Below are 10875 nucleotides of genomic sequence, written 5' to 3'. Positions count from 1 at the left end.
CTTCTGCTCGGGGGCCTCCGGGCAGGCTGCTGCATCCCCTGCCAGGTTTCCATAGCCTCTCGTCAATTCCCCGTGGCTGAGAGAGCTCATTTTGTCCATTTAGTGGCTGAGCAAACTGAGGACAGCGAGGTGGAGTCACTTGCTGAGATTAGAGACTTCTGAGCACAGAGACCTCCCCGAGCGTGCATTGCACAAGGATTGTCACGCCCACTCCCCACACAGCTCTCCATGGGCCCGTGTGATTTATTGCCATTTGATGGGCCCAGGGTCACACAAGCCCAACCTCCACCACTGCTTCTGGGCAGCTTTCAATATGTTTTCTGACTGTAATTACCTCTCAGCATCCCCATTCTTTCTGTGCTTCTCTTTGTCTCTATCTGACTGTCTCTGCCTCCCTCTCCCAAAATCTTTCTGTGTGTCTGTCTGACTCCAGGGCTTTCACCTCTGGGCTGCCCCAGTCCATCCCTCCATGCCCACCCCCACCCCAAGTCTTTCTACTACTCTTTCAAATCCCTCCTCCTCTGCCTCAGTAAGTCTCTCAAGCTGGCCTCGCTGTTCCTACTGTCTCTTCTCCCTGCCCCGGGCCCCTCCGTCGGGGTTCCTCCAAGCCACCCCTCCTCCCCCAGCTGCAGAAATGATGCCATACCCAGAGGAGACAGCTCCATCTCTAATTCCATCCATTCTACAGCTCAGAGAGTTTTTCCTCTCACAGCTTCAATTCCCTCTGGGGCTCTGGCAAGAGAGTCTGGGAACTTTTACTTAAGGGGACAGTACCCCACCCACCAAGCAGGCACTGGTCTTCGGGGACCATGCTCGGCGCCCTCTAGACCCTGGGCATCTCTCTTCCATCCTCTGCCAGCTGAGTCACCCTCTGCTTTCTCTCTCTCTCCATCATTTCTTTCTCCATGACGTCAGATATCTCCCAGGTCCTGCAAGGGGCGGAGGAGCAGTGGGAAGGGGAGCATCACCTGCGCCCCAGCCCCTCTCATCCCCCAGAGGCGGCTCGGCCACAGGATGGTGTCCACGTGACAGCATTTATTCCAGACTCCAGTGTCCATGATGAGGGGGCGGAGCAGGGGTGGGGATCCAGTGTCAGACTATACAGCAGGACGTCAGGTGGGGGGACCAGCAATGGAGGCAGGAGGTAAAAATAGCCTCAGCCAGCCGACCCTCAGAGCCTCGTCCGGGGCCGGGCCGGGCTTGGGTCCAGAAGCTATTCTGGGGCCTGGGAGAGTCATACTCACTGGAAGAAGGTCCCCTCCCACCCACGAGCGCACCCTCCCTCCCCCCCAGCAGTGTCTGTAGGTCCCTGCCCAGCCTGCAGAGGAAGGAAGGGAGGGGGGAGAGGAAAGGGGCAGGCCGGGAAGGGAAGGGAAGGCGGGGGCAGGCAGGGCGTGAGCAGGGCTGGTTCTCCCATGCTTGCAACTCCAGGTTGGGTCCAATGACTGCCTCTTGGAGGTCCGCAGGCTTAGCACTGGGGAGAAGATGGGAAGGTTGGCCTGTACTCTGCCCCCAGAAGGTCCCCTCTCACCAGGGTTGCCCAGGCCCTCACCCACCTCATCTCCAAAGCCCCCACTGCCACGCCTGGCTCCTCCAGAGGCACCTCCCATGAGAAGGCCTGTCTGCTCTGGCCGCTGGGACCCTGAGTGGCTCAGCTCTGGCTCCCCAGATGGCCTGGGGAGAAGAGGCAACATGTTGGAGATCCTTCCAGCTGGGGGAGGAACTGGGGATGGGGTTGTGTTGGATGGAGATAGACTTGGAGGGTGAGTGGGAATGGGTTGGGGCTGGGGTAGGGAGTGGGAATGGAGATGGTATTATAGTTGGTGCTAGCTCTGGGGGTGGGTTTCGGAATGACTATGGAGTTGAGGGTGGCCATGTGATTGGGGTTGGAGATGAGGTTAGATGGGGATGGGTTTGGTGTTAGGAATGGGAATGAAGTGGGTTGGAGGGGCCTTGGGGGTGGGGATGTGGTTGAAGCTGGGTTTGGTGCTGGTTCTGGGTTGGAGCTGGGATGTGGTTGGGGGAGAGGTTGGGACTGGGGAAGAAGTTGGGGTTCAGAGTTCAGGGAGTTAGGGGTGTGGTTGGGGTTGAGGTTGGAGAGAGGATGGTTATGCTGAGGTTGAGGGTCGGATGTGGCGATGAGATGAGTGTTGGAGAGGAGACTGGGGTGCATATGGGTTTGGCGATGGTTATGTTAGGGTTGGGATTGAAGGTGGGGATGGGATTTGGGTAGGAGAGATTAGGGATGGAGTTAAGCTGGGCTTGGGGTGGGTTTAAGGATGGTTGTGGGTTGGATGGGGCTGTTGTAGTTGGGGATTAAGATGGGGGAGGGGATGGTTATGGACTAGATTTGAGGTTGGAGATGGGATTGCACTGCATTTGGGTTTGGAGTTGAGGTTGGTCATGGGCTGGGTTTGGGGCTGACGTCAGAGTTAGACCTAGGGATAGGGTTGGGTTACAGAGGTCTGGTCTGAGGTTGCAAGGTCACTCACGGAGCCCCCTTTTCCCCCTGTCGGCAGCAGCCGGGGCGCCCCTTGCGTCTCATGCAATAGAAGGCAGCAACGACAAGGAGCAGGAGGCCCACGCTGACGGCCACGGCCATGACAGCTACTCCGGCCTGAGAGGTCGGGGGGGCCACTGTGGGGACAAGACAGAGGAGGTGAGCTCGGTCAGCAGCTCTCCAGCTGCCCCATGGCTCCTGTCCCACCACCGGGTTACTCACAAGGGCCGAAGTAGAAGACATGCCGGGCGCTCCCATGTGGGTTGGAGGCCTCACAGGAGATGCCGTGTTGGCTCATGGCGTTGGTCAGCTTCAGGGTCAGGGAGCTGCTCACCCAGCCCTGCCCTCCGGGAACCAGCTCTGTGGACTGTGGAGACTTGGGTCAGGCCCAGGCCCATACGATCAAGGGCAGGGGTGATGTCCAGTCCCTCAGGAAGCAGGAGAGGGGACATAATGCCTGGATCAGCGAGGGAGAAGGTTCTCCTGGGACCTTGGGGAGGGTGCCTGCATCCCGGAGTGTCCCTTACACTGCCGCCCTTTTCGCTCCAGGTGAGTTCGGGCTCTGGGTAGCCACGGGCAGAGCAGACCAGCTTGACTTCGTCTCCTTCTCTCCAGCTGCCCTCTGCCTGGGGCTGAATCTCCTCCGGCCTTAGGTCGGGTAACCCTGTGGGTGGCAGGGAGTGAGTGAGTGAGTGGGAGGCCCCCTGGGGAAAGACGAGAGTGAGAAAAGGGCGGGGGGAAGAGGAATAGAGTAGGAGACAGAGGGACCAGCCATGGTCCCTTCCTCTTGGTCATGGCCCCCCACTCCCATCGTCCCCATCCCAGCCTGCCCCTACCCCCAAACCTTCAACCAGCAGCTTGAGGGTCCGAGTGCGACTGAGGAGGGGGACCGTGGGCATGTAGGCTTCGCATATGTAGGTTCCAGCGGAATCAAAGGTGATGGAGTTGAGTGAGAGCATGGGGCCATCCACCAGGGGGACCGAGTCCTGTAGGGTGGTGGAGGGGAGAAGAGGCCAGGTGGACCATGACAGAAGAGGAGGGGGTAACTGGAGGGACGGGGTCCCAGGGCTGGGGTCTCCTTTCCCTCTCACCTTGGTCCAGCGTAGAGCAGGGGTGGGCAGGCCTTGCACGGAGCAGCTCGTGGCTACTCTGCTGCCCAGGGGTAAGGAAAGCTCCTCTTCGTTGCTGAGCTCGATGGGGTCCAGGTCTGGAGGGGGGTACAGACTGTTACCTTCCAGGACCCTTACCAAGTTGGTTAGGGGCACTCAAGGGCTTTTGTGGGTGCAGACGCGAATGCACAATAGTCAGCAGAGAATGCCAAGCCCTCCTCCTAGTTCTTTCCATCTCTGTGAACTCGCCACTCCACCATCCAGGCCAAATCTCGAGCCCAAGCCTAGGAGTCTAACTGCAAAGTCCATGCCCACCTGGACCACTTTCCTCCAGCGCTGACGTTTGGGCCCAAGGTTAATGGATAACCTTGGAGGCGTGCAGTATTCCCTCTCTGACTTACCACCCAAGCCTTTTGCTCAAGCCCAAACCCTTGCCTTCTCCTCCCCACTGCCCATTCGTTAAGTCTTTCTCTGCTCTGCCCTCAAGATAGATCCTTCCACTTCTGTCCATCTCTGAGCACCAAGTCTAACTGCCTTGACCACTGCAGTCACCTCCTCACCGGCCTCCCTGCTGGGCAGGACTCTGGTCCTCTCCAGCCCACTCTCCACTGAGCAGCTAGAGGGGTCTTTTCAAAACACACTGGTCAGCTCTCCCCTCTGCTTAAAATCCTGCAGTGGATTCCCAGTACCCTTGGCACAGAGGCCAAATTCCTTGACAAAGCCCAAAGAGCCTTCCTGATCTGACCCCTGCCCATCTCTCTGACCTCATCTCCCACCTTCCTCCTTTGCCCCCTGAGCTCTGGCTCCCCTGGTCTCTTCCTGTTTTTCTTCAGTGCACCAAGTTGGGTCATGCCTCAGGACCTTTGCACTTGCTGTTCCCTCTACCTGGAGTGCTTTTCATCTGGCTTTTTGCATTTCTTTCTTTCTTTTTTAATCCTCACCCGAGAATCTTCCTCCCCCCCCCCCCCCTTGCTTTTCAGAGAGAGTGGAAGGGAAAGAGAGAGAGATCGATGTGAGGGAGATACATCGATTGGTTGCCTCCTGCACATCCCCGACGGGAGATGGGAATAGAGCCTGCAACCGAGGTACCTGCCCTTGGCTGGAATTGAACTTGGGATCCTTCAGTCTATGGGCTGACACTCTAATCACTGAGCCAAACTAGCTAGGCCTCTTTGCATTTCTGATTCCATTCTATGATTTCTTATTCAAATGTTCCCTTCTCAGAGAGGCTTCCCTAACCCCCTGGTGTGCACACTCAGATCTCCCCTTCAGCTGTTGAGAGGGACATCAGCTGTCAGCCCTCAGCTGTCAGCCCTTTCCGGGAACTGCCTCAGCTGCAGAGAGCCCCTCGCTCAAGGTCATGCCCCCTTCCTCAGGCAGCCCAACAGCCAATGACTGGTTGATGTGGGGGTGCAAAAGCCAGGCCCCTTCACCCTAACTGGGAACATCCGAGCTTCCAGGTGCCCCGTGGGGCCAACCAAGGCCTTCTTAGACTGAAGTCCAACTTTTCCCTCTGCCCACCCTGCTTCCTTCCTCTCCCCACTCCTAGTAGATGTGGTTGCCAAGGCGCCACATAAACTTCCTGCTTTCAGATCTCCAAGCCAGAATCTGCTTCCTGGGGATGCAGCCTGCCAATGCCCCCCAAACTATTCCTTGCTTGCCCGGTCAATTCCTTAAACCATCATTCTGCGTTAGTCCCTGCAGATGCAGGATTGCTACCCCAAAGTGTCTTGTTTAGCATTTACCATCTGTCTGCCCTACTGGGCTGGGAGCTTGGGCTGGGAGCTCTGTGAAGGTGGGGCCTGGGCTGTCTTGTTCCCAGATGTGTCACCAACATCTGGCACAGGGTCTAGCCCCAGAAGGAGTGTCAAGGAGGAACAGAGCCTTTGCACAGGGCTTGGGGGGCAGCAAGTGGACTGAGGAGGCTTCTTAGAAGATGGGGACCCAAGAGACTGGTGGGAAATGGATGGTAGGGTGAGGTATCAGGGGAATGAGGGGAGCTTGGGTACAATGAGGAAAATGCCTTGGTGGGGAGAAGGGTCAGCCAGCGGGGAAACCAAACAGGTGGGCCTTGAAGGCCGTGGTGAGACACCTGGGCTTTCCCAGAGGGCACTGAGGAGCCATGGCGGGTTCTGGAGCAGGGGAAGGTCAGGTTTGTGCTTTGGAAAGGACTCTCTATCTGCCTGCTGTGAGAGTTTGGAGGGGGCTGGGGCTGGGGCAGGGTCACCGGGGGCGGGGGGAGAGGAAAGGAGGCATCTGGACCAAAGCAGGAACTGTAAATTTGGAGGCAGGATTGCGGGGGTGAAGGAGAGGAGGCTGCTGATGCCAGGGCCCCCCTTCAGGTTCTCCCAGGGCTCTCACAGGCCACGCGCAGCTCCAGAGTCTTGGAGAGCTCCGAATACTCATAAGCATCAAACTCCTCTGCCTTGCAGCCGTAGGTCCCGCTCTGGCCCCGCTGCACCCGCTCCAGGGTCAAGTTCCCCTGAAGACTTGTCTTCAGCACTTTCTCCTCCTTGTCCTGGGTGAGGAAGGATGAGGAACCCTGCTCAGAAGCCACCCTGGTCCAGTGGGGACATGCCAAGCCAGGGGCCTCCCAGGTCAGAGCCAGGCAGGGTCAGGGTCTCCAGGGCAGTGTCATATTAGGTCAGAGCCCGCTCAGGCAACGGGGCAGCAGACTGGCTGGGCCAGAGGTCCCCCGAGTCAGGGATCACGCTTAATGAGGACTCTCTCAAGTTGGGGGTCAGAAGTCCTGTTAGCTCCTAAGTCACTGGCCAGGTGCCTTGCTAAGCCAAGACCACCAGGTAAAGGATTAGAAATACAGGTCAGTATGTCACGGAGGTCAGGGGCCAGAATGCCAAAGGAAGGATGGGTTGAGTCACCTGAAGGCGGTAAAACGTGTACTCCGGCGTGGGGTTGCCGTCCCCACGGCAGACCAGCTGGACCGAGTCGCCCTCGCGGACCCAGCCCTCTGTGGTGGACGGGCTGGCCACCCAGAACTGCACGTGCTCCGTGGGATCTAAGGGGGAGGGCGGGGGGCAGGCGGTGTGGGCGCAGCGCAGAGTTTAGTCGTTAAACTCCACGGGTTGAGTGCTATGGGGGGGGGTCAGAAGTCAGGTGTGGCTCGTGCTAGTCCTTGAGGTGATATTTCAGCCTAAGGTAGGGGGATGGAGGGTCAGAGTGCGCGGCCAAGGTTGGCGTGGAGGGTCAGGCCTCAGTGAGGCGTGGAGTCCAAGGTCGGGGAGGTCGGGCCGCTGTGGACTCACAGTGCAGGTTGAGGCTGAAGGGCAGGCTGTCCAGCTGGCCGTGCCGGCCCTGGGGCAGGCGATAGTGCGCCGAGCAGTGGAAGCTGGCGTTGCGGTCCTCCTTGTGCACCCGCAGGTACAGGGTGCTGGTGAGAGACTGCAGGCCCGAGGCCTCCCGCACTGTGCGGCTGGTCATGTAGCCGCCTGGGAAGGAGGGAGGGGGCCGTGAGCCAGGCCTGGCCACCGTGCCGCCCCACCCACTCTAGCTGGGATCCTGCACCGCTCACTTGAGTTCACCTCCATGGGCACCTGCAGGAGCTGCCCATTCCGGTACCACTTGATCTGGGGGGCCGGGTTCCCGTTGCGGCTGTTGCAGGTGGCGATCTGAGGCAGACACAGGCATGGCCCTGGGCTGAGCCAGGACTCTGATCTCTGGGTCCCCTGTCTCCTCAGAAGTTCTCCCCACTCAGATCCAGGATTCTGGGCCCCCAGCTCTCTCCTCCCCCAGGATGCAGAAGTCTGGCACCCCTGCCCCCTCCAACCTTGTGCGCCAAAATTCTAGGCCCCCAGCCCTGTCTTCCCCTAAGACCCTGGAATCAAAGTCAGTCCAAGGTACCTCCTGGGCAAGGTCCTCGGTCACAGACAGTATCCCTTGGTTGGGGGAGACATCGGTGGTCTCTGGTTTTGCTATGGGGGAGATGTTACCGTCAGGAACCCCTTCCTGGGCTCTCCCCTGCCCCGCACCCTTCCCTGGGCTGTCCACAGACACTCACCAAATACCTGAAGCTTCAAGGTGGCATTGGCAGTGCCCGCTGCCCCTGCTGTCACTATGCATACATAGTCCCACTGGTCGCTCACCTGGGCCTCCGGCAGCACCAGGTGCCCCTGGCCTTCCAGCTGGTATGGGGGGCTGCGGCTCCAGGAGTTGTGCACCGTGGCCTGGACCTCCAAGCCCTGCACTTGGGCCTCGGCCAGGAGGTGGCGGGCCCCAGAGCGGTCGACCTGTGGGCAGGGAGGGCCTCAGCGCAGGCTCCCCAGCCACCCTTCTCAGCGTCTCTGCCTCTTTCCATGTCCCTTTCTTTCTGCCGCTCTGTGGCTCTGCCTCTTTTCCTCTTGTTATCTCTCTCTGGTCCCTCTGTCCCTCTCTCCACCCCCTCCAGCCCCTGTTGCATATCTGTTCTCCCGTTTTCCTCTCTCTGTCTTCCTCTTCTCCATCTTACTCTGCTCCCATCCCTCTCCCTCTCCCACCCTGTCTCTCTGCTTCCTATTTTCTCTACCCTTCCTCTCTCTTTAGTCCCACCACCCCCGTCTTGCTTTCTTGGTGTCAGTCTCTGGATGTTCTCTCTCAAGAGCCACACTTTGAAGGTGGATTAGTCTCAGCCGGGCTGGACACCAGCCTTTTCTTGCTGGGCCTCAATTTCCCCAAGCTGTAAATGGATAGGCAGCTAGGTGGCGCTCTTAGGGTCCTTCGGATTCTGATGAAGAAATGAATATTTGCAGCCTCACTGGGGTCTGACTGTCAGATCCCCCTCCACTAGCCCCTGGTCCCCAGCCCGAAGCACTCACCAGGAACCATTTCAGCAAGAACTCTTTATGGTCCCCCAAAGGGGTGCAGTCCAGGGTGATGGGATTCCCCCTCATCACCTCCACCAGGGGGGGCACAGACAGCTTCATCTTAGCCTGGGCACCTGCAAGAGAGCAACTGAGCTCTTGCCCACTGCCGCCAATAGGGAGAGCCCTCTAGACAGAGCCCCTCTTCCTCCAGGGCAAAGGAGTGCAGGACCCCAGCCCACTCCTCCCTCAGGCCCAGGAGTCCAGGCCCCCAGCCTCTCCTCCCTCAGACTCAGCAGCTCTTGTCTCCCTCCATCTCTCATCTCTGTGTCTCTGAACTGGGACCCTATCAGCATTTGTCTCCATCTCTCCCTTCACTTGCAGAACTAAGGGCTCCTCCCCTGGCCACACAGGGCCCCAGTGGCCTCCATTCAATTCTCTTGGGGTAACATTGCACCTGTCCCTGCTTTTCCCACTAGACCAAACACCCTTCAAAGGCAGGGCCAAGGCTGGCCCATCCCTTTGCCTCTCACCCTACACAGGGCCTGGCACACAGTGACATGGGCTAAATGTCTCCATCTCTGTCCCTATGTCTCTCATCCTGCGGCTCCTTCTCTCAGTTCCACCGTCTCTGCCTCTCTGTCTCTCTGAGGCCTTCATTCTCAGTCTCCATCTTTCTCCGCCTCTGGGCCTCTCCCTCATGAATGGGGGGCTGAGGTGGGGTGTGGGCTGCGGCTGGGCCTGGAGCTGAGGCAAGAACGGTGTGTGGGGGTGATAAGGGGGGACAGGGCTGGGCAGGTTTCAGGAATGTGGGAGGGACAGGCTGGCTCAGACATGCCCGGCCTGGCGCCAGAGCCCCCTACTCGCCCCGTGGCCCCCCTGCCTCTTTGATAGAGCAGGGAAGGGCTAAGGTGAGGAAGGGGGGAAGGTGCGTCACCTCAGAACAGGGTAGGATTGAGGCCCCACATCCTGGGTCGGAGGGAGGAGGGACTGAGGGCCTGGTCTCCTGGGTCCTGGGGGAGTAGGTGGCTGGGCCTGGACTCTTGTCCCAAGGTCCTGGCAGATAGAGCTGCTCTCATCAGGAAACCACGCTCTCTCACCCTCTCGGCTGGCATCTTGGCACCAGCTCTCATTTCTTAGAACCTCCCTTCCCTTTCCCGCCCAGCCTGGCCCATCCCTGCCCCTGGAGACCCACTATTTGCCATGCTTATGCCAGGGGCCTGCATTCCCAGGCACCCATCTTTGGCCCCAGCCTGTCCCAGGGGAGGGGGCATGGGGCCAAGCTGCTGCCTGGAGCTGGGTTTGAGTAGCAGAGAGCAAGGGCAGATGAGAAGGACTGCCCTCTCCTCCCCAGTCCCTCTGTCTCTCTGTCCCTCTGCTGCCAGCCCTCAGGGGCCTCCTCCGCTCCCACCACCACACAGGTGTGTGGACTGATCTGGGGCCCCAGGAAGGGTGCACTGTCACTTGGAAACACTTTGTTCCACTGTCACTGTCCAGGACTGGTGCTCCAGTCCTTCCCAGAGGGAGGTGGGCTCTTTAGAGTCTGGGCTCTGAAACCCTCAAATGCTCACGACTCCCTGGTTTCTAGCTATAGGGTCCCTGGTCTTCTCAAAACTTGAGACACTCTCAGGAGGGGTGCCCTGGGCTTTTGGTCTCCTGGGCCCTGGAGAAAGCCATTCCAGCCCCTGGAGGCCTGGACCCCTGGGTCTGTGGGGGCAGGGGCCCAGGACCCAGATCCAGGGGCTGAGGGCCTGCACTCCTGCGTTTGTTTGAGTGGGGAGGGGGCTCTGACTTCTCAGGTGGTCTCTTACCCACTGCTGTGGAGTCCCCAGCTCCTCTGCCTGGCTATCCCCACATCTCTCACTGGGAGGGACGCCTCCCATGCTCCCATATCCCTCCTTCCTGGGCTCCCCAGATTTGGCTTCCTGGGGTGGGTGAAAGTCCCTTTCCCCTTAGTCCCAGGGGTCCTCAGAAAACCTTCCCCGGCGCGCCCTGCTCTTAGCCCGAGCATACCTGGGTGCGCCCCCAGCAGGAGCGCCAGCACCAGCAGCCGCGGGGCGCTGCGCATCTCGGCCCTGGAGTCTGGGGGCTCCCCGTCCACAGCACTGGCAGCGGCGACTAAGCCCCAGCTGCCGCTGGGCGGCCGCCGCGAGGCTGGGAGTTGGAGGCCCCGCCCCCCGCCCCGCCCCGCCCCGCCCTCCCGGCCCCCCTGATCCCCCAAACCTGGGCGCGGGGCCAGACCTCCCGCTGCCCTGGGAGGACCTCCCAGCGCTCAGTCCGGAGCCGTGCTCCCTCGGCCCCTCGCCCCGGGCTGCGGCTCAGGCTCCGCAGCACCCCGGCCCCCGCGCCCGGCGCCTTGCCCGACCGGTCCGGCCAGTGCGTCTTCGGCTGGACCCTACCACCCACCGCGGACCCTCGTCCCCTCCTGAGCAGGGGCCTGCTGGATGTGACCCAGCTGACCCCAGCACCGGCG

At 60.1% G+C, this 10875-nt stretch overlaps 1 protein-coding gene across 1 annotated transcript; it reads right to left on the bottom strand.

The window, feature by feature from the left end:
• Positions 1-1015: 1015 nt before the first annotated feature.
• BCAM (basal cell adhesion molecule (Lutheran blood group)) lies at positions 1016-10533 on the bottom strand. The gene is made up of 15 exons (XM_016212645.2): positions 10416-10533; positions 8418-8539; positions 7625-7853; positions 7468-7538; positions 7139-7235; positions 6873-7055; positions 6489-6625; positions 5971-6127; positions 3592-3707; positions 3345-3486; positions 3028-3164; positions 2723-2867; positions 2493-2637; positions 1557-1674; positions 1016-1474 (listed from the first exon to the last, which is right to left on the bottom strand). The coding sequence occupies exons 1-15, from the start codon at positions 10468-10470 to the stop codon at positions 1469-1471; spliced, it is 1860 nt and encodes a 619-aa protein (XP_016068131.1). The 5' UTR covers positions 10471-10533; the 3' UTR covers positions 1016-1468.
• Between the last annotated feature and the right edge of the window lie 342 nt (positions 10534-10875).

Source organism: Miniopterus natalensis, chromosome 18 (assembly GCF_054644295.1).
Source record: "Miniopterus natalensis isolate mMinNat1 chromosome 18, mMinNat1.hap1, whole genome shotgun sequence".
Lineage (NCBI taxonomy): Eukaryota > Metazoa > Chordata > Mammalia > Chiroptera > Miniopteridae > Miniopterus > Miniopterus natalensis.
This window is presented reverse-complemented; position numbering and strand designations above follow the sequence as displayed.

Bases quoted from the DNA above. Each gene is read 5' to 3' on its own strand.
- BCAM (XM_016212645.2), bottom strand. From the start codon at position 10,470: ATGCGCAGCGCCCCGCGGCTGCTGGTGCTGGCGCTCCTGCTGGGGGCG. The intron at 3,487-3,591 runs GTGAGAGGGAAA...ACCACCCTACAG, and splicing joins CTGCTCTACGCTGGACCAAG to GACTCGGTCCCCCTGGTGGA. The intron at 3,165-3,344 runs GTTTGGGGGTAG...TGCCACCCACAG, and splicing joins CCTCAAGCTGCTGGTTGAAG to GGTTACCCGACCTAAGGCCG.